The following is a 23,910-nucleotide window of genomic DNA, read 5'->3' on the forward strand; positions in this document are numbered from 1 at the left end:
TTAGTACAGTGGTTTAGAGATAGGTGTGGACATATGGTCGATAGTACTTAGGTCGACAGAGTCGAGGTCAACCCCAAAAGGTCAACAGGTGTCAAAGGTTGTCAAGGCAAAAAGGTCGACACCAGCAAAAGCTGGCATTACCCTTCATGTTGGAGACCTGTGTCCAGGGAAATGCAGTAAAAGGAAAACTCCTGTGGGTGGACTCATGTAAATACAGTGCGGTGTGACATAAAATCGGAAATTGATTAGTGTGTAGCTCAGATATTGGAGCCTTGGATTTGGGGAATGATTTCCCCTATTGCCAGGACACGATACTTTAGGGTGCCGTGACACAAGAAAGTTTGGGAACATCTAGCTTAGTAAAAATACCTCTTACTGTATATATATTTCTTAATTCTGTGCTATAGAAATCATAGGGTATATTTACTAAACATAGATTTTGGGTCACTTTTAAATTGACCAGAATAGAACCAATATACTCACAAAACCTTCTACAGTGTTTCTATTCCAAATAGCTTGTCAATGCTGCTGAGTTCTGTGTTCCCAACATTGACCTTGGTGGGCCAGTGGAGGGTGCTGGATACTTGAAACTACAGTAGGTGATCTTAGGAAGTGGAATGACATGCAGCAACTTGAGATGACTGTAGCACAAGGAAGCAGCGGTGCTTCTCTGGGGGGCCGGGGATGGGGGCTCCAGGGGATGGGACCCGGAAACTCCACGAGCGTGCGACCATCCCCCGCCCCCACCGGAAGTCATAACTTCTAATGCAGATGGTAAGTCAGAGATGGAAAACTGACCACTGTGGACCTGAAGAATACCACAGAAGATAGGTCATGCTATGGAAGCCCCGATGGTGGGAAACATCGACCAGACGATCACCAAGGAAGGAGAGAGTCACTGATGCCTTACCGATAGTAATGGATTTCAATGGAGAACACTGATGATGGTGGATATCGATGAAGGATGCACCTTTAGCGTCTTGATGAGGAAGCATCGATGGTGATGAAGGTAGATGAAAAACACACCAGAGGGATTGAAGAGTCGATGGCGGAGCACGGATAGTGAGCACCGATGATGAGAAGAACCAATGGTGGAGCACCGATGGTGAGTAGTATCGATGGAAGTGCACCAATGATGAGAAGTACCGATGGCTGAGCACTGATGATAAGTACCAATGGCGGAGCACCAATGGTAAGTAGTATTGATGGCAGGGCACCGAGGGAACCAGGCAGCTATTTGCTGAAGATGACTCAGGACCTGGAAGGAGCGGAATCCTCAGGAAAAGGAACATGGAAAGCAGCTTAGACCACAGAGACACCATGCAGGTAATACACTCAGGATGACACCAGTAGCCAGGGCCGGCGCCACCACTAGGCAGCTCTAGGCATTTGCCTAGGGCGCCGGCACCTCGAGGGCGGCTGTTCGCCCCTCACCCCCAGCGAACTGTGTAAAAAAATTACTGCCCCGGCGTCCCTGCAGTGCTGGGGCGGTCAGGGGTGTCCGTGCCGTAGGGGTACCTGCGGCGCCGTCCTGTGTATAAAGCTGGCTGCGGCCGGCGGGGTCCCTGTAGTGAATAGCAAATAACTAGCGCTATTCGCGCGGCGGCGCGGGAAGCTCTAGTTATTTGCTATTCACTACAGGGACCCCGCCGGCCGCAGCCAGCTTTAAACACATGACGGCGCCGCAGGCAGCAATTTTTTTACACAGGTACCACCCCCCCCCTCCCTCCCCCCGGCACCGGGTCGCCCCCACCCCGACTCGCCTGGGGCGCTCCGGTGCCTTGCACCGGCCCTGCCAGTAGCACTGGCAACTGGCCTGACTTACCTAGCATAGATATAGGGAGGAGTGAAAGCGGATTGGCTGGGTAATTAGCCAGACTGGGAAACGGACAGGATTGGATGTAAACGGGCCTTGCGACAGGGAAAACATGGCTGCTAGCATGTCTGGGAAAGGCGGGAAGCCTATTTGTTTAGTACATTGTCTGAGGCCTACAGTAATGGCGGCACGGTGGAAGCCGCATGAGACTGAAGCTGGGTTTCGGAAATGACAGGTAGGGAACGGAGTGCAGCCGCGGGGATAGCAGCGCAGGGAGACTGCAGGCCAAGTGCAAACAGCGATGCTAGAAACCATGTCTGGAGTGCAGCGCCAGTCTTCTCAAGCACCTGGAAGGTAAATATGTCTGCTGTAATACCCAGATCATGACACCCGTGTATCAAAACTACCATGTCATCTGAAGAGTTAAGGGAACAAGGAGACTAATGATACAGCTGCAGAACTGAGAATTATGACTGAAGTTTTCAAAACCTGCTGAATTATTCACAACAGTTTCATCACTGAGTGAGCGGTTCAGCTGAAGGAATCTCATACAGTGGCCTATATATTATCCTAATTTCCCATGAAAATCAGATTTATGTAGTAAGTATATATTTAACAAAGCAAGTATAGATCATTGGACAGACAGCAACTAGGTCGCACTAGATCGACATGCATGAAGGTCGACATGACTGAAGGTGGACATGCAGGAAGGTCAACATGGGTTAGGTCAACGTCTGTGGTTTTTTCGAACACTGTCTGGAAATGGGATGTGTCAAATCCTTAATGCCGGCTTCCTGTCAGCCAACCTCTAGCCAAATTGCATTTACAATCCATACGCGATGTATGTCGCTATGATCTATACACATGTGCAGTCACTTCATAATCATAATCAACTCTGAATCAGACCATTTGTCAGCACGGTCACAGTTACTTGCTCTTTTGTTTTGCTTAAAGAAGCATACACACTATAAGATAATCTGTTGAATATTTCAAACAAAAAAAGGGAGCAAATAACAATTGCCTATTTGTCCTAAACACCGGTAAACAAACTAAATTGGATATTCAGCTTTAACCAATTTATCTGAACAATCATTTGTGCCCATTTCCTTACTTTTTGGAGCAAATAGTTTATTGCAAATTGTTCCCATACTGTACACTACCAATTTTTGGTTCCACCCAGAAAGAGTGGACAGATAATCTTATGACGTGTATCCAGCTTCACTCTGACCTCAGAATCAGGCCCATAATGTGCAGGGCCATATCTATAAGAAAAATCTTTGTACCATAGTTGCTGATTTAAATATTAATTCTCTTAACTTCCTTTTTTTAAATTATTATTATTCTCTCTACTCTTGGCAGAGACATATTTACTGTATCTTTTATGAATGTACGTTTTTTTTTTTATTGTTTATCTTTTCATGCTTTTCTGTATGTTTGGAAATTTTAAATAAAAATTACACAAATTAAAAAAAAAAAGCTACTTTTTGCTTTCTACCTGTTTTAGTCATCTTTATCTAGAAAGTACTACAGCAGGGGTGGCCAACCTATCAGAGGCAAAGAGCCAAAAATATGTTCTGGTAAGACAAAGAGCCGTCATCATTCAAAAATGGGCATGGCCTAGCTCCAAAAAGTCCACGCCCCATTTTTAAATGGGTTGTGGCTTTGCTGGCACAAGACCCTGCCCCATTTTTATGGGGCAGGAGGGCTCAGCATGGCAGATGGCATTACATACATTTAAAATAGCCCAGGAGGGCTAAGGGTGGCAGGTTGCATTACATACATTTAACATAGCCCAGGAGGGCTCAGGGAGGCAGGTGGTATTACATACTTGTAATATAGCCCAGGAGGGCTCAGCGTGGCAGGTGACATTACATACATTTAATATAGCCCAGGAGGGCTCAGGGAGGCAGGTGGTATTACATACTTGTAATATAGCCCAGGAGGGCTCAGCGTGGCAGGTGACATTACATACATTTAATATAGCCCAGGAGGGCTCAGGGTGGCAGGTAGCATTACATACATTTAATATAGCCCAGATGGGCTCAGGGAGGGAGGTGGCATTACATACATTTAATAAGGCCCAGGAGGGCTCAGGGAGGCATGTGGCATTACATACTTGTAATATAGCCCAGGAGGGCTCAGCGTGGCAGGTGGCATTACATACTGTACATTTAATATTGCCCAGGAGGGCTCAGTGTGGAAGGTGGCATTACATACATTTAATATTACCCAGGAGGGCTCAGCGTGGAAGGTGGCATTACATACATTTAATATTGCCCAGGAGGGATCAGCGTGGAAGGTGGCATTGCTAGCCCAAGAGGACTCAGGGAGGCAGGTGGCATTGCATACTTGTAATATTGCCCAGGAGGGCTCAGCATGGCAGGTGGAGCGGGAGGATGAGGCGGTGCGGGAGCCGGACGGAGCAGGAGCACAAGAGCTCATGTGGACACACTCCGCAGAGACTAAAATGCCACCGGGGACGCTGCCTCCTGGACGACTGTGCATGCGCACGGTCACTGCGACCGCAGCCCATCAGTGCTGTAGACGCTGCCTCCCATGGTGACTGCGCATGCGCCAGGTCACCGCGGTCCGTCGGCGTTGTGGACGCCGCAGCCGCACATGAAAGGGAGGAAGCCTCCGCAGCCGCACATGAGAGAGGAAAGAGCCGCATGCGGCTCGCGAGCCGCGGGTTGGCCACCGCTGTACTACAGTATCTTATTTATAGCTATAATCTGTTTGGTTGCTATGGGCCACACCTCCACTCCTTATTAGAAGCAAGTAGGCACAGTAGTGTATGGCCATCTAATCCACCTTGAGCCGCTGGGTCAGAGGTCCGCACGAGATTGGATGTCATACACACACTATTTGAGCAGATTTCACCCGATTTTGTACAGGGGCCTTCATCGTTCATTATAGGACAGGAAAACCAACAGCCTGTGGGAGGGGGTGTCATTCAGATGCAGTTGTACCTCCGCTAATCATTGCAAAGTACTGATTGTGTGTGCAAAGTTCTGATTTGTGTTCTCTGTGTGTGCAAATGTGTCCCACATTCTAGGACACAGGCAGGCATTAGACTGCCTGTATGATTGCTTTGATGCTGCATTTTAGTCCTCATGTTAGATCACTACTGCTGCCAGGAGGTGTCTACTAGTAACAGTCCTTCGGCATTAGAATCAGAATCAGCTTTATTGGCCAGGTATACTTGCGTATACTAGGAATTTGTTTTCGGTTTGCTGTGCAGCAGCCAGGTGGGTAACAAGTATACAGTATAAACAATATAAACAGGTGGTGGAACATGAACAGTCATATAGAGAGTTATTCCGAGGGCACACCATGTTAGATTATGTGCAAGGGTTATGGCGCGACTAGACAGTGAGGAGTTCATGAGTTCATGTGTCAACCAGTGAACCGCTTGAGGAAAGAAACATTTTAGGCTTCTGGTGGACCTGGTGGGAATAGCCCTGTAGCATCTGCATGATGGCAGCAGGTTAAACAAGCCATGGCCAGGATGTAGTTGGTCCTTGACTATCTTCGTTGCCCGCTTTTATGCTTTGGACAGGTACAGGTCCTGGACAGAGGGAAGGTCTGTCCCGATTATCTTCTCCGCAGTTCTGACTACCTTTTGGAGTCTGCATTTGTCTCTCTAGCTGGCGGAGCTGTACCAGACCAGTATTGAGGAGCACAGTACAGACTCCACAATTGCGGAGTAGAAGCGCAGAAGCTTCTGTGGGGTGTTGAACATCCTCAGTTGCCTAAGGAAGAATAGCCTCTGTTGCGCTTTTCCAACAATAGTATCAGTGTTGGGCCCCCATTTAAGGTCCCGGGAACTTGAAGGAGTCCACTAGCGACATCACACTGTCAGCAATTGTTAGCGGAGGAACAGCAACAGCCTTCTTCCTAAAGTCCACTACCATCTCAACGGTTTTGAGTGGGTTGAGCTCTTGACGACAGGCTTATCTCATCTTCTGCGTAAATGTAGGGAGTAGGTGGATGAGGCAGTGATCAGATAGTCCAAGTGCAGCATGGGGGATTGACCGGAAGGCAGACCTAAGGGTGGTGTAGCAGTGGTCAAGGGTACGCCCTTCCCTGGTTGGGCACGTGACTTGTTGTTTGAACTTGGGTAGCTCCTGGCTTAGGTTAGTTCTGTTGAAGTCACCCAGCACTATGAACAGAGAGTCTGGGTGTTTTTGCTCCATGTCAGATATGCTGGTGGCCAGGTGGTGCAGGGCTTCCTTTGCGCTGGCACGAGGGGGGTGTACACTCCCACTAGGACAATCGAGGCAAATTCCTGGGGGGAATAGATGGGTTTGCAGTTGAATCATAGCAACTCCAGGTGAGGGCTGCATGATTTGCCTAGGATCGTGACATTGGTGCACCATCTATCATTGATGTAGAGGCAGATGCCACCACCCTTTGTTTTCCCTGAGAGAACCTTGGAGCAATCAGCTCTGTAGAGACCAAATCCTCGCAGGGACACCGGGGGGTCAGCAATGTGGTCATCCAGCCATGTCTCTGTGAAACATCCATGATCCTGCAATGCTCAACCTTACAGTTGCTCAGAGGCACATACAGGGGGGTTTCCCAGTACACAGAATGCCAACCCCCCCTTCCCAAACACACACAACACGCAACTACATATAAGTAGTAGGCCAAAGGGAAGCGGGGGTGGGGGAGGTGTACAGGAAGTTTCACAGAAGACCAGGATGTGCTGGTGTAGCACTTTAAGGCCATAAATTAGTCTGACTTGTCTTTGAGCTCCCTGGCAGCTCCACCGGAGGGCTAACATCTGACTCAGCACTTGATGTGACAAGTAAAACGGCTTCCAGGGAGTTCAAGGGAAGTCGGATGCGATACCAGTAGCGCACGCAGGGGGGGTTTCTGAGTACCCAGAAACGCCCAAGGAGACTAAGGGCCCTAGGCTTAAAGCCGAGGGTCCCCTCTTTCAATGGGTACAAGAATTTTAGAAATCGGCCCTTGGGAACCGGAGATATCTGACTTCAAAGCAGTGGTCCCCATCCAAGTCTGTTAATTGCTCTTCCCAGTCAGATATTTCAGGTTCTGTCTGGCTTAGAATTTTTCTGAGGGTAGATTTCAAAAGCTGGGACACTCCCGCTTTGACAGACACTAGTACCTTGTCTCTACTGTTCCCAGAACCAGAGATATCAGCCTTCCAGCAGCTGGTTACTGCTCCAGCTCCACACACCTGGTATGTAGTTATATATTCTCATTGGCAGATTGCTCTGCCTCCTGAACTTTGATCCCCTAGACCCCAGTACCATTTGGTAGGTGGGATCCTCTAGTTTTTAATTCCATTAAAATCTAAGAAATCTATTTCTGGGAACTGGAGATATCTGCAGTCAAGCAAGCTGTCTTCCCACCAGAAAATTATGAATAATAAGCCCACTCCACTATACACACCTCCTCTGCATATTAAACATCCTCTACCACCCTGGAAGTTATGTATCAGGGCCCCTTCATTCAGCCCAATGCCCCCTTCTCCCACCATCTGTTCAGTAAAGGGGTAATTAGTGGAAATTACTGATCCAGGCCCTACATGCTGAGCGGTTGATATAATACCCCCTACAACCCGGGGGACATCAAAGCTTCCCCCACCCCTACCGCTGGAGGATCGGTAGGTGCCCCAATACATTGCTATGCCCAGGGGTCTACACTGCTGTTGACGCCCCTGTATGTATATATATATATATATATATATATATATATATGTATATATTTTTTTTTCATTATTATTATTATTTATATACATTTGGTCTATCTATAATACTTTAACTGACTCGGCATATACTGGGTCACCTAAGTGTCCATCTCACTTTCCGCCCCTCTGGAAACCCCCTTCTGAAAATCCTGCGTTTGCCACTGGATACACATACATCCATACATACATATTATAATGTATATATATATGGGGGGAAAAGATCATACCAATCTTGCATCCGGCATATTTGCCCTGTTGTTTGCTATTAGCACTTTTATCACTTGCTGCCCACCTCCCCGCTCCCCCCTAACCCTGCCCGTATCTGCTTCAGAGGTGGGATCGGGCGGCAGGGACTGATGGCGAAGCGGTGGGGACCGACAGGGAGCTCTGTAGTAAGGGGACGCATGCATGTCTACTTCTGGCAGCTGGCAGCCGCTGGCGGCTGGCGAATCCACCACCAGCCCCTGCATGAATGAAGGGCGCTGTATTGCATGTACAGGGAAATTTTCACAAAACAAGACATGTTATGTATGTATGTATGCATGTATTATGTATGTATTATGTATGTATTACTGTTGAACTTTAAATCCAGTAATTATTAGGAATTACACTCCATGGATGAAGGGCCACAACTATAGGGGGCCAGGTGATCACATCCACCAGGTGGAATGAAGGAGAGTGACATTACCTTTGGGAGATCCACGCGCTATGTCCGCCATCTTGTAAAAGACAGCCGCTGTCAATAACTGACAGCCTGTCGGGTGCGTACACTCCAGGGGCTTACACTTCAAAACCCAGCCAAATCCCAGGACCCCACCAATCCCAAGGGGGGGGTTACTACTGTCTTACTCCAGGGGACAACAATCCTAGCTTAGACCCTGCCTGAACAGATTGGAATTTACCAGATTGTGTAGAAATTGAAATAAATGTTTTAAAACAACTGCTCTTGCATAAATTAGATATTGTGCCAATAACCTGATGAAAACCACTATGTGTACTGCTGACTTCCCTGTTAAAATCTCTATACGCTGAGTAATTTCTACTATATTGGAATTAAGATATTTTTCCTCTCTTTTCCAGTATAGTGCAGTGGATACAAACCCTCTGTCTGTGTATGTAATGCAGCATGTATGGAACAAAGTCGTACAGGTGAGACTACATATCCAAAGCATATTTAAAAATTTAAAAGTGTATTTTTCACATAAATTCTTCATGCTCAAACACATGTTAAATATATCTACTCAAAATATATAAGATCTCTATACTGTAGATCACTGTATAATTACAGTATATAGATCCGCCATCTTATAAAAAACGGTAATCCACCTTTCAATGCAGTAAAATATTTAAAATATATAAAGCAAATGAATTCACATTTGTGCTTTTCAGAAAATATTGTTGTTGTTATCAGGATTTGTTTTAGGAAAAAATAAACACTGTCTGTTAAAGATTGAGTGCAAAAAGTAACTGACCTCTGATAACAAGGTTGCATGGTAGCACAGTAGGTCCATACACACTGGGCGATATTGCCCAGCGTGTATGGATTGCATTCACACCGAGCGGCTTCCTGTCCATACACGGTGTGCAAAATCGCCCAGTGTGTATGGACCTACTGGGCTCCCGTACAACCCTGTTATCAGACACATACACACTGAGCATCTTTCCCCCTACCCGGCGCTGCCAGCAAGGGGGGGGGGAGGCTTTGGATAGTGCCGTTTATGGCAGCATACGCTGTACCAGAGATCACCAGAGGAGGAACAGAGATGATGAACAACAGATAGTTGAACTTACTGGATAAGACAGCTGAAATATATAGTACAGATGTAGCGCCTCTCCGCCAGTGCTTGCCAGAATGCCCCCGCTGGCGATCGCCAGCGGAGAAGCGCTCCATCTGACTGGGGCATGCGAGCATCTCACACGCACATGCGTCCCAGATTCCTGCCAGTTAGGGGGGGTGCGAGGAGGCAGCAGGGACTGGCGGACAACAACGGGGAGCTCTGTCGGAAGGGGACGTGTGAGAGTCTCTTGCGCACGCGTCCCTTTCCAGAGGTTGGCGATCCGACCGCCACACCCCCGCTGAATGATGGCGGCTCCATCTGTATCTAAGTAACTTCACAATAACCTCACTGTTAATCCCTGTGTCACATCCATGAAGATGGCACGCAGTCAGGAAGACGGAAGTTATAATGTTCACATTTCTAATGTTCAGACTAGAAGTTCAACATTCATGTCAATGTGGTTATAGTGTGAAAATTAGAAATGCCAACACCTGAAAAGAGTTGGCATTTTAAGAATGTTGACATACAAAATGTCGACATTGTCAAAATTCTCTAGTTAGCAGGATGAATGGTGCTATAACATGGTCCAGGCAAAATGCTTTTGAATCAAGAGTCTGTATCCCTGTCAGGTTCTATGTCTTTGGTGTGTGGCCACCCTCCCTTTGCTTTACGCCCTTCACTACTGTAAATTAAAAGGAAGTAATTATAAGTGCAACTTCCCATTTGTTACAAGATATAACATAGTCTATTTAATTGATAATAAATCATCGTGTTTCTTTTTCTCTAGATAGTTCCTCTTTGGATTGCCCCAAATATGTTGACTTTCTGTGGATTTTTGATAATTTTGATTAATTATCTTCTATTATCCTTGTATGATTGGGACTACACAGCATCAGGTAAGCCCCTATTGTCATAAAATAACTTATTACTATATAATAATAATAATAATAATAATAATATTATTATTATTATTATTATTATTATTATTTCTCCACTCTCAGAAGGCACAAACTAGTAGTGGGAGGTCTGCACATGTGAGAGAGAGACAGTGTCAGGAAGAGAGAGTCTATAAAGCAGAGAGGGAGGGAGATAAAGAGAGTGAGAGACAGAGAGGGGCGGGGAGAGAGAGGGGGGAGAGGGGAAGTGAAAGAGGGATAGAGGGAGACAAAGAGGAGGGAGATGGAAAGAGTGGGGTAGACAGTGGGAAGCAGTGGCGTAACTTGGGGTCCGCAGCCCCAGCGATGGCGGGGGGGGGGGGGGGGAGCAGGCTCCACCGGGGCGCAGGTTCAGAGTGTTGACTTGTACATAGCATTGTACCTTTGCCGCCTAGGATCCCGGAATACTCAGCAGCGCTGCGCGCAAGCTGGAAGGAGCGGGCATGGTGGAAGGGGGAGCGCTCTCTGGCTGGCTGTGTGAGGACGCAGTGACAGGTTCACTGAGCGTCCTCCCACAGACAGCCAGACTCGCCAGAGAGCACTCCCCCTTCCACCATGCCCGCTGCCCTTCCAGCTTGCATGCAGCGCTGCTGAGTATTCCGGGATCCTAGGCGGCGAAGGTACAATGCTATTATGTACAAGTCGGCTGACGGGGATTGTGCAGGACAGCGCTGAGAATCTACAGTTTTGCCACCTGCCTCGCCGCTCCTGGCCACAGCGGTCAGATAGGCTGTCTGATCACTATGGCCAGGAACAGCATGGCAGGTGGAAAGCGGGGTAAGGACCTGACAGGACGCGGTAGGGGAGAGAGATCATGCTCACCTCCGCTGGGCTGGCTATTAGCCGGGGATTGTGTGACACATGTCAGTGTCCAGCTTCCCCTGATCCCCACTCACCAGGCGGCGTTGCCTACTCCTCTTGATCCCCGGTGGCTTAAAAAAATGAGGGGGGGGGGGGGCGCCAGAATTTATTTTGGCAGGGGGGAGCAAGATTGCTGGTTACGCCACTGAGTGGGAGAGAAGGAAAATTAGGAATAGACAGTGAGGGGGAAAGGGAAATAGAAGAGAGATATGGAGAGAGTAAGAGTGTCTAGGGAGAGATGCAGGTGAGAGGGAGAGAGGTGGGAGAGAAATAGAAAGTCAAAGAGTGGGGGAAGACAGAAATGGAGTGAGAGAGGGTGGGAGAGAAATAGAGAGCAGGAAAGAGAGCAAGCAGGGGAAGAGTGGGAGAGAGAGAGCGAGAGAAAGAAAGATGGAGAGAGTGAGGGTGGGGAATAGAGAGGGGGGAAGAGTGGGAGAGATGAAAAGACAGAGGATGAGAGAGAATGATATAAAAAGGTGAGAGATCAGAGAATGAGGGTTGGGGGGAGGAAGAGGGAGAGAGGGGGAAAGACTGAAAGAGAGAGAGTTAGCAGATTCCTTAGCAACAACGATTGCCATGGAAACATTGCAAGTTTGTCTTCGTTACACATTTGGAGTAGAAATCCTATTTCAGAAGTTATTCCAGCAAGTTAAGGTACTCTATGGAATAATCATATTTATTTAATTCATTTACATCTGTTAATCTTTTCTACTTTTTATCAACTGAGAATTATAGTTAAAGAGAAACACCTAAACCTATCTTATCCTTGGGCCTGATTCTGGTTCACTTGCAAAAGCAAATTCACTCTCTAATGGACAAAACCATGTGCACTGCAGGAGGGTCAGATGTTACACATACCTCCCAACTGTCTCGCTTTCGGCGGGAATGTCCCATTTTTGGGGGGATGTTCCCGTGTCCCGACTGGGGCAGGCAGTGTCCCACGGCAGGGGCAGTTGGGAGTCCCCCCTGTCACCCATGAAAAGACACTGTGCATATTCATGCCCCCGCAGCAATGAAAATGTAGGGTGTGGCCTCTTGGGAGTATAGAGCATGCCCCCTTTCCACTAGGCCATGCCCCAAAAATTTTGGCCGCGCAAGTGTCCCTCCTCAAAGTTGGGAAGTATGGTAACATGTGCAGACAGAGTAATTTGGGTGGGGTTTGTTCTTCAAAGTGATATCTATATTGCAGTGTAAAAATAAAGCAGCCAGTATTTACACTGCACAGAAACAAAATAACTCACCCAAATCTAACTCTTTCTGCACATGTTACATCTGCCCCACCTGCAGTGCATATGGTTTTGTCCATTAGAGACTGAATTTGCTTTTGCAAGTGAACCAGAATCAGGCCCTTTTTCCCTTGTATCTTTCTAAAGTAAGATACAAGGAATAAGTGATAAAAAATATCTTCTCATTGTTGTCTTTTACATTTGTCCTACTATAGTTGTTTCATTAAAATCCCATGTTATAGTTTTTTAATTCTTTCCTCAAAGTGAATGGAGCAGATTGCAGCCCTGCGATTTTACAAGGTGGGAGATTATCGTTCCACTGTGCATGCATATGGATAGTAGCACGCCTCAGAAAATAAATCCAGCATCTTTTTTGATCTCAAGCAGTGCTCCGCCTCCCGAGCTCTGTGAAGCCCCGCCCCGCCGAGTCCAGCGAAGCCCCACCCCCATACAGCCCCGTGTTGCAGCTCCTTCCTTAATCCTTTCCCTGCATGGTGTTCTGGCTGGGTGGCTGAGAGGGGACTCGGGGAGGAAGGGGACTGTGCCAACTGAGGTACTGAGCGGCAGGGGGCATGCTTCGGGCCCTCAGATCGGCGGCACCAAGGATGGCTGTCCCCCTTGACCCCCCTGTCCCTGGGCCTGAGCATAGGAAAATAAATCAGATGAAAATCAGCATTTCTAGAATCCTGCACTAATACAGAGGCACATTTAGAGAAGGGCACCTACATGACAATTGCATGTATTAACATTATTGTATCCCTGACCTGTGGTGTAGGATGGTGTTTCGGGCCAATATGCTGTGTCACTGGACTGGTAATTTTCTTCCCCATATCCTGCTCATTAATTGTTAATTTTATTTTATGATTCAATTAGATCAAGGGTACTTGTGTACTAGCACGGCGCCCACGATAATTAGTCGCCCGATGGCATGCGATGCGATTTTGCCCCATATACGATGTTAAATTGTATAAGCACCCTAATGGGTGCTTACAATGTTAAATGCACCCCCACGCCACCCCCCCACTTATAAACGTGAACCCGAAGCGTGGCGAGCGTAGCGAGCCCGCGAGGGGCGGCGGTACGCGTCCTACGACCTTTTCATACCCCCACTATCCACGTCGGAGTGGAGTTGATTTTATAAAGCGTGGCGAGCGCAGCGAGGGGACACGTATACCTGTGAAGTTCTGCGCGTCCCCTCGCGGGGCTCGCTGCGCTCGCCGCGCTTCGGGCTCGGTGGCTTGTTGCGCTCGCCACACTTTATAAAATCAACTCCATGCCGACGATAAGTACCAGATCAAGTACTTTTATTTAAAACTTATCCAAAACAAAAGTATTGTTTTTTAAGATATATAAAATATCTGGTTTAAATGTAACATCACCATCGGAACATCAGGACCATCACAACCAGAGGCCGCTGCAGTCCCTGGGCTGCAACGTCGACCAATGAGTGCAGGGGAGTATCACAGAGCACATCATGTATTGTATCATGCATGTAATATAGGTGCTGGATCGATCCCCCAGGATCACCAGCAAGGGATGCAGAATTAGCTATTACAGTAGTGCTGCAATTCTGTGATTGGCCAGAGGGGTTGATTCAGGTTGGCAGAGTAAGCTGCAAACATTGCATCTTACCAAGCACCTGAGAAGTCGCATGCTGTCCGTCCGAATGTCCACGAACCCCCCCACCGCCGATTGCAACCAAAACACATCAGCTCGCATGCCTCCGCTGCAGGAGAAATCATTCGATGGTCACCGACCATTGAATGATTTCTCCTGCCTTTGCAGGATGGGGCCAAACTCACTATATTGTGAGTCAACTACAATCACCCCCAGTGTGTTGGACAGCCATTTTGTATTGGCTAGCAAAGCTCATACTCCAAGGAGGAGATTTCAGTAGCCATTGGTTTTACCACCATGGTCTCTGCTGCTGGCTATTTTCTCAGCACCTAGAGCAGTGGTAGCCAACTCCAGTCCTCGAGAGCTACCAACAGTTCACATTTTCCAGACAACCTAGCTGCTGCACAGGTGCACTCATTACTGACTGACACATTATAAATGATCCACAGGTGGAGCTAATTACTTCACCTGTGATTCTGTGAGGAGATCTGGAAACCATTAACTGTTGGTAGCTCTCGAGGACTGGAGTTGGCTACCTCTGCCCTGGAGGGTGCAAGCAGAACTCGGAGCTAGTCATGGGTTACTAGCAGGCCTTTAATTGAATAACCCTTGGCTTGCATTTTATTAATGAATGGAGGTTGGCCTAATAGCTAGTGTCATGTCCCACGAAGTATGTGTCTTTATATGCTGTTCAGTTACTGTCATGTTATTATTGCAAAGCTTTGCATTCTTGTGAAAATTGTCCTTCCTTGTTCCTGTAGGGCTCTGATGTCATTAGCCCTGCCTTCTTCCCATCTCTATCTCATTGTATGTCTGCCATCTTAACCTTCAGTTGATTCCTGTTGAGCTCTGGCAAATTATTATCTTTTCACCTACTGTTTTTGTGCATTATTACAAGAATATCAGCTTGAAATAAACCCTCATCTGGATTCTTCACACATGCCTCTTCAGTTGAGTTGACACTGTCTGACAAAGTCTCCTGGTGTGAATACTGGTTCACTATAGACATACACAGATGAACTGTCTTAAAGGCCTTACATTTACAGCCTGGTTATTGAGTCAGAATAGTGAAAAGATAGTTTATAAACTGCCAGATATACCAGCAAGCCAGCTGCAGCTTCTGCAGATACAAAGAAAGTAACTAGTTTGCCTGCAGTGTGAGGAGAAATCATCAGTGTTTTGCAGCCACACAGACAGCTACATCACACAGATTCTTCTAGCAAGCTACTGTTCAAACTTACTCCAGTGTTATTTAGCTAAATTCTATCATGGCTGAAGGGAACACTGTGCAGCCTGTTCAAGATGAACACTATCTACAATCACAACAAGAAGAAGTTATGGATCTCAACTTACAGTCTAAACGCCCTGTTAAGCCTACATGGAAGGCTAAAGAGAATCTTGAAGGTAGGAAACATGAACTTTCTGCCCATATCCTAAACTTATGGCAAAAACTACAAAGTCACATGTCCACCATCTCTCAGCATGATTGTGATGTCTCACCACTAGAGGGAGCCCTAGGTCAGCTTTGTTCAGTATATGAACTTTACACAGTGAAATGTCAAGAATATGGGTACTTATGTAGTATCTGGGCTGCCGATTTTTTGATTGTATGCCTTAAGTTAAGGCATACAATCAGATGCGATGCGATGCGATATCGCATCGCATCGCATCCGATATCGGATGCGATATCGGATGCGATGACCCGATTTTTCCATAGGAATCAATGTTAAAATGATTCCTATGGAAAAATGGGTCCTTTTCATACCCCTACTATCCAAGTGGGCATGGAGTTGGATATAAACCTGTGGCGAGCGTAGCGAGCCACCGAGCCCGAAGCGTGGCGAGCGAAGCGAGCCCCGCGAGGGGACGGTATTCGTCCCCTCGCGGGGCTCGCTTCGCTCGCCACGCTTCGGGCTCGGTGGCTCGCTACGCTCGCCACAGGTTTATATCCAACTCCATGCCCACTTGGATAGTAGGGGTATGAAAAGGACCCATTTTTCCCATTGAATTCCATGTTAAAATGGACTCAGTCCATTTTAACATTGATTCCTATGGAAAAATCGGGTCATCGCATCGCATCGCATCGCATCGCATCGAATCGCATGGTCGCATGCGATGCGATGCGATCTCCCGATCCGACCCGATTTAGAAATCGGCAGCCCAGATACTACATAAGTACCAGAATATGTTCATGTTTTGAAAACGCTTAATACTCACGATGCATTAAAGGAATTGCAAGGCTTCAATAATCTCAATTTAGATCGAGACAGTTTAGTATATGAAGTTAAGTCTAACACAGCAGCCAGAATCGCACAATTATTGGAAACATCATCACGCATTTCTGTGTCCACCAGGCATTCAAAGCAATCATCTAAGTCACGAAGTTCAAAATATTCCATGCTTAGTGAACAACTTGTAAAGGCACGTGCAGAAGTAGAAACTGCTAAAATACAAGCCGACTTTGCAAAAAGAAAGGCAGAAATGCAAGCTGAAATGGAAGCCAGAGCAGCACGCGAAAAGGCTGAGATGGAAGCCAGAGCAGCGCATGAAAAGGCTGAAATGGAAGCCAGAGCAGCGCATGGAAAGGCGGAAATAGAAGCTCTGGAGAAACAATGTGAACATGCCACAGCAATGGCACGTTTAAAGATTTTAGAACAAGCTGCCAGTGTAAGTGAAAGAGACAGCATCAATTTAAGTGAAGTGGATGCAGAGGATCCTCTTAAACGCACAAGAGACTACGTCCTAAGCCAGAACAGTGAACTCCTGATTGCTGAAAACATTCCTAACAGGGCAGAACAAAGGGACTCAGATCATTATTCAACAAACCATGTCCAAGGTCAGTACAATGCACACACCACAGTGCACCAAGGTCCAATGCCTCAAGAAGCTCCATATACAAATGTATGGTCGCAAACCAATATGCCAGTAAGTCACCAGATCCCTGGTAACGACACAGTTTCATATGCAGCGAGACCTATGGACTTTAAACCAGCTCCTAGGCTAAATGCCTATGCACCACCATATCTCCCTATGTCTCTTACCCAGAACACTACAAACAATATGAACAACCTTACTCAGCAGCCAGCATTATCTTGCCCAAAGTCAGAGAAAACAGACATGTCAGACTTCGCAAGATACATGGTTCGCCGTGAACTTATTAAGACTGGCCTCACTAAGTTTGATGATCAGCCTGAGAACTACAGAGGTTGGAAATGTGCCTTCAGGACCGCAATTAGTGACCTTGGCATTACTGCTGCTGAAGAACTAGATCTGCTGGTTACATGGCTTGGCCCACAGTCCACAGAACGTGTCAAGCGACTCAGATCTGTCCACATCGCTAATCCTGCGGCAGGCCTCATTGCTGCCTGGGAAAGGCTAGAAAGGAGCTTTGGAAGTCCTGAAGCCATAGAGAATGCTTTGTTCAAACGGCTGCAGAATTTCCCAAAAATATCCGGCAAGGACAATGAGAAATTTCAAGAGCTCAGTGACCTACTCTTTGAACTCCTGCTGGCCAAGGCTGATACTCACTTACCCGGCCTCAGTTACTTGGACACAGCTCATGGGGTAAACCCAATAGTTTCCAAGCTGCCGTACGGAATTCAAGAAAGGTGGACTACACTTGGGTCAAGATACAAAAGGGAAAATCAAGTCTCCTTTCCCCCATTTTCCTACTTCTGTGAGTTTGTCAAGAACATTGCAGAATCCAAGAATGACCCAAGCTTCTTCTATAGTGAGCCAAATCATCCTGGTTCGCTTTCCCCTAAGTATGATAGCCCACGTTCTAACTACAAGAACCATAGGGCGTCAGTGTCAGTGAATAAGACAGAAATCCTTTCCACACCAACATCAGCTCCTGACCAGAGCAACCAAGGTGAGGTGATCGAAAACCCTAATCGTCTGTGTCCCATACATAAGAAGCCACACCCCCTCAAGAAATGCATTGGCTTCAGAAAGAAACCACTCCAGGAACGCCTGGAACTTCTAAAGAAGTTTGGGGTATGTTACAGATGTTGTGCTTCCACTGAACATTTTGCTAAGGACTGTAAAACTGCTATTAAATGCACAGAATGTGACTGTGAGGACCACGTGCAGGCACTTCACCCATCTCAACTGAATCCTACACCACCCGCACATCTCCCTCCTATGCCAAGGCATGGCGGGGAGATTACAGATCAAACGGCAGGTCCCGCTACTATATCTTCTTCATGCACTAAAGTTTGTGGGGAAGGTCTTTGTGACAAATCTTGTGCAAAGATATGTCTAGTCAATGTATACCCCAAGGGACAGCCAGAGAAGACTCTAAAGGTTTACACCATCTTGGATGACCAGAGCAATCAGTCACTCGCAAGTCCAGAACTCTTTGATCTGTTAAAATTAGAAGGAGATATTTATCCTTACACTTTGGGTACCTGTAGTGGAATTACGGAGGAATCTGGAAGAAGAGCCAGTGGACTGGTTGTAGCATCTCTCAAAGACAATCTTGAGATACCCTTACCCACACTTGTCGAGTGTAACCAGATACCATCCAACAGAGAAGAGATTCCCACACCAGAGGTCGCTCTTCATCACATTCACCTAAGGCCTATATCCAATGAAATACCAAACCTCGACGAGAATGCAAAGATCTTACTTCTACTCGGTAGAGACATTCTCCAAGTACATAAGGTGCGTCAACATATAAATGGACCAAATAATGCTCCGTTTGCCCAACGCCTTGATCTAGGTTGGGTTATCATAGGCAATGTCTGTATGGACAAAATGAAGCCGCCTACTAAGATTTCCTCATTTAAGACAAACCTCTTGCCAAATGGTCGCAGCACTCACTTTCAGCCATGCCCACATCATTACTGGGCGAAAGAGAAGCTGGATAGCAGTAAATTACAGCATGATCATCACAATAATACGAACATAGTCCTGTCTCGGGATGACAGTCTTGGACTTACAGTTTTCAATTCAACAAGTGAGGATAACAAGTTAGCATATGCAAGAGAAGACAAAGAATTTCTCAAGATAATGGTCAAAGATTTCACTCAAGATGATTCCAACAGCTGGGTAACACCTTTACCTTTCCGCCTGCCAAGAGTGAAACTACCAAACAATCTACAACAAACAGTTGCAGACCCTGAACATGCAGAGGAGTTTCTCATTCAGTGTGTACAACAAGAAGTATACTGTCAAGAAATTGATAAGATCACAAAGGGAGCCACTCTATCCGAGAACAGTGCACTCTTTGAACTGAACCCAGGAATGGATTGTCACAAATTGCTAAGAGTGGATGGTCGTATAGCAAAATCCAATAAGACTGGAGCTGCTTTAATTCCTTCTGAAATCTTAGACCACAATGACATCTACAGGCGCCAGTGGAAACAGGTTCAACACCTGTCCAATGTGTTTTGGTATCCCTGGAAGACAGAGTATCTACACATGCTTCAAAGTCGTCATAAATGGCAGATGTCAAAACCCAACCTCCAGATCGGTGACCTCGTTCTCTTAAAGGACAAAGAGGCCCATCGCAATGACTGGCCAATGGGACTTATCACCAAGGTTATCCCAAGCGACGATGGAAAGACTCGTAAAGTGGAAGTCAAAGTCACCAAAGGAGGTTCTGTCCGAGTTTTCTTCCGTCCAATTAGTGAATTAGTGCTTCTTCTCCCAAAGGAAGATGTCACATAAAGACGAACTTGGCTACTAGATTCAGCTAATCATAGGAAGAAATTTACTACAAACTTCCAGCTATCATACCATCGACACCTAATTATTTGGATTACAGTGTGGGTTGGTGGAAGTGTTTGCAAGTTGCGACTTCCCCAATCCGAAGATGGGTTTGACACTTGGGACTTCAGTCACAAGATTTAGACTAAATGTTTTCTTATAATTATCTGTTATTGTTGCAGGTTCTCTTTGTTTACAGGTCTCAAGATCAATTCTGCACTTCACCAAATGACTTTATTATGTTTGAATTATCGTGAAATCTAAAGATTTCAGACGGGGAGTGTCATGTCCCACGAAGTATGTGTCTTTATATGCTGTTCAGTTACTGTCATGTTATTATTGCAAAGCTTTGCATTCTTGTGAAAATTGTCCTTCCTTGTTCCTGTAGGGCTCTGATGTCATTAGCCCTGCCTTCTTCCCATCTCTATCTCATTGTATGTCTGCCATCTTAACCTTCAGTTGATTCCTGTTGAGCTCTGGCAAATTATTATCTTTTCACCTACTGTTTTTGTGCATTATTACAAGAATATCAGCTTGAAATAAACCCTCATCTGGATTCTTCACACATGCCTCTTCAGTTGAGTTGACACTGTCTGACAAAGTCTCCTGGTGTGAGTACTGGTTCACTATAGACATACACAGATGAACTGTCTTAAAGGCCTTACATTTACAGCCTGGTTATTGAGTCAGAATAGCTAGTGCTGCAGCACTGGGTTCTTATTAGCCAGAATCTCTTTGCCCTGTGCTGTAGCGTTGTTATGGTGTCTGCGGTCCGGGCAGAAAAAAAACTGCATTTTTGCACTTTTGTAAATGATCCTTCGTATTACAAAAGAAACAAAAGTGCTGTAAATTGTTGTTTGGATAATTGATGTCTGTACTCATCATTGCCCTTTCTGTTATGACAATGATTTGGGGAATGTCAGCTGACGACAGAGATATTTAGTCTGCGGCAAAATGTTCCACAGTCAGTGGGGGTGTAACTTCTGTAAACACTTACATTTTATGCACAACAACTTTCCGTTTGCTTGTTCCCATACAGTATACTATGTGTAATTTGCAGTATTCTGCACATGCATTCTGGTTTCATTTAGAGTCAGATGCCAGAGTAAACAGCGATTTGAGAATAGTATCAACTAAAACAGTTCCAGGACAATAATGTTCTAGCTGTGGGCAGTATTGTTCTTCAATGTTTACCCTTATGCTATCTATACAAACAGCTACTTAACCTTTATAAAGATCTAAAATAAAATGATAGTGTAAACAGACACTAGCTAGACGCTGCACACCAGGAACCCCTCACTAGACCTACCATTTCCATCACAATATGGCCCTTGTCAATGTCGCTCAAATTGTTACCCATCTGCTTTAAGCTCGCCAACTTAAAAAACTGACTGTTCCATTCCATTGCTGCCTAATAAATCCCCCCCCTTCCCCCATTGACTGGTAATGAGATAAAGTTATTTACTTCACCATAAAGTTATGGCCAGTGTCTATCAGCGGGATGCAGTTAGGGTTAGACACCCTCCAACAGTGCACGTTTTTCAGGTCTCCTCACAGACTCACAGGTGACATAATTAGATCCACCTGAGAAAATGTGTCAGTGAATAATGAGTGCACCTGTGTACCTGTCGGGTGACCTGGAAAATGTGCACTGGTGGGGGTCCTGAGGACTGAGATTGAGAAACACTGCTCTAAACAGAGAGGGTTATGTTTAGGCTGTGGAGAGGGAAGATTAGAGATAGGCACTAATGGGGAGAACTAGGATTATGGAGGGGGGAATCTTACCTTCCGAGCCCCTGTCGGCATTGCCAGTGTTTGGGATGCCATCCTCAGGATATCGACAGTCAGCATCCTGACCATCAAAAAATCATACTGAACCCCTATCAGCTGCTGCAAAAATATATAGTGTCTCATAAATTAGGATTTAAAATTACTTTTTAAAATGAAAGTCTCTCAGATATTGTATGTGCTTACGCTTGTTTTAATTAACATTCAAATAGAAGCAAGTTCATTCTAAAAACATTAAGTATCCTTTCCCCCATGACCTCTGCCCTAACTCACCTATATCCCTTTGTATAGCTTACTTGGAGATGCAGAACAATGTTGTCAGTTAATTGGAATGGTTAGCCTATTGTGAAATCTTTTTATTGTTCTTATTTGATTAGTTATAACTACAATATCTTTAGCTAAACTATGTTTCCATTTTAACATGCTTTATATCATTGTTACCACCTTTATGTCATTGTTACCACCCTTTACTTAAATTCTTCTCTTAGTATTTAAAAAAAAAAAGTTAAATAAACAGTTTAAAATAAAACTAAAATCCTCTGCACTCTTGTGCGCTATCTACTGCTGTATAGAATACATACGCTGCAGGTGATATCCTGAGTAGGGTTTCTGTATCACAATGAGTCATATCTCTTCTTTGCAAACATGCTAACCTATCTGGATCATTGGGAAATGTGTGTGATGGGGGGATACATGTTATTGTTTGTACTGCATTATACATAATTCTACATTGCATGAGAGCTATTTCTTTGTTCCTGTAACCCATGCAGATAAGAGTACTTACTAAGCTACTTACTAATAAGGGATGAATCTAATAGTTTAACATTGAGGAGGAAAGCTGTGATGGAAACAGAGCATAGAGACTCATTCGCCAAATCACGGTAATGCTGCCTCTGTACAGCAACAGTGACTTGTCATCACTGTAACCTTGATGCATCAATCCTATTAACATGTCCATTGAGCACTAGCACCATGAGAATAAAATCATCTTTGCCCTAACCCAGTCATGCTGTATATCTGGCTGTGCTGTGGCCTCATTTGCTTTTCTTGTTTCCAGACTGAGAGATAGTAGTAAAAGCAGCAGAATAAAAAGTGTAAAAATAGTTATATACTAGTTAAAAGCCCATCAAAATGACGGCTTCTGCGATGTACTTTCACTTTGAGCTGTGACAGTTTTTAAAAATAAGTGTCCCTGCAAAAATTGTTTTCACTTTTTGTTATGACATCTGTTAGCACACAAAGAAGCAATTTGGTCCTTCAAGTGGCCTCTAGTGGTCAGTGGTGGTACTTCACCACACAGATATTAGAAAAAGTTAGCCTTATACATAGATAGATATAGATAATTAAGAGTTTATTTGAACTGTTTGTCTTAGATACCAGACTTGGATTTTCAACGCCATATACTGATATCCTATTGTATATCTCAAGCCAGTGTTTCACACTTTTTAAAAAAAGGTCCAAACAGTAGCAGTGATCTTAATGGCTGGTGCATGTACTGTACATAGCATGTACTGTAGAGTACAAAGCAGGATATTGTGTGGGTGATGTTGGGTGGTGGGTGGTGATGTGAGTTTGTTTTTGAGATGCATTTGTTGCAGTATATTTGATATATTTTATATGATGTTTTAAGTTGCTCATTATTTTTGTCCACACAATTTTGCTTTATGTGTTTTCTGAAAACCATTCTAGTCCATGACCATAATATTATCTAGATTCGCAAGATCAGTATGCGATATGGCAGAAAATCTGAGTACATTAGTATTTCTTTATCGGTGTGCTCATGCACCCCCAACACATTTTCGGGATTTCTTTAATTATGCACAAATGTTTTATTCCTCTTGGTTGCATCAGTAATTATTCCAGTTTCCACAGACTGAAACACCAAAACGTGACTTGTAGGGCGTACACTATGGGGGTTATTCTGGTTGATTTGCATGGCTGTGAATTCGCAGCCTTACAAGTCCACCAGAGCCCGAATGCAGGGCTGCCCCCCCCCCCCCCCCCCCCCCCTCCCTCACACCAAGGGTTCGTACGCAAGGCATGTGAATGGATGTTTTACATAAACATCCATTTGCAGGCCAGGGGGAACCTCCCACATCTTTTGATGGTCGCCGACCATGGAAAGATGTGTTACGTGCACACATATATAAAGTAACTCTCAGGTCACTTATATACGTGCGCATATTCAGGAGGAACTGGGCGAACAGCTGACATCCGGTGATGTCAGCTGCACCCCCCCCCCCCCTGTGCCCACATTAACCGGCGATTTCCATGGGAATGCCCAGCGTTTTCATGGGAACGCCCATGAAATGCTGGGTGTTCCCATGGGTGGGTACCCCGGCCTGCCACCCACGCCCCCCCCCCCCCCCCCCTGCCGGCTGCCCGCAATGTTGGGTGCGTGCACCCGGCAAACAATCTGTTTGCTGTGGCCGCATGCACCCTGCGTCTGCACATGCACAGA

General features: G+C 45.7%; 1 protein-coding gene across 1 annotated transcript in view; it reads left to right on the forward strand.

Annotated features, from left to right (window-relative positions):
- The first annotated feature begins 2,129 nt into the window (after positions 1-2,129).
- LOC146005706 (ethanolaminephosphotransferase 1-like) overlaps positions 2,130-23,910 on the forward strand; it is a 49,760-nt gene continuing 27,979 nt past the window's right edge. Inside the window, exons 1-3 of the mRNA XM_083145131.1 lie at positions 2,130-2,170; positions 8,591-8,681; positions 10,098-10,206. Coding sequence (XP_083001257.1) covers positions 2,130-2,170; positions 8,591-8,681; positions 10,098-10,206 — 241 coding nt within the window. The remainder of the gene's footprint in view (positions 2,171-8,590; positions 8,682-10,097; positions 10,207-23,910) is intronic.

This window comes from Crinia signifera, chromosome 5 (genome assembly GCF_055691185.1).
Source record: "Crinia signifera chromosome 5, ASM5569118v1, whole genome shotgun sequence".
NCBI classification, from domain to species: Eukaryota; Metazoa; Chordata; class Amphibia; order Anura; family Myobatrachidae; genus Crinia; species Crinia signifera.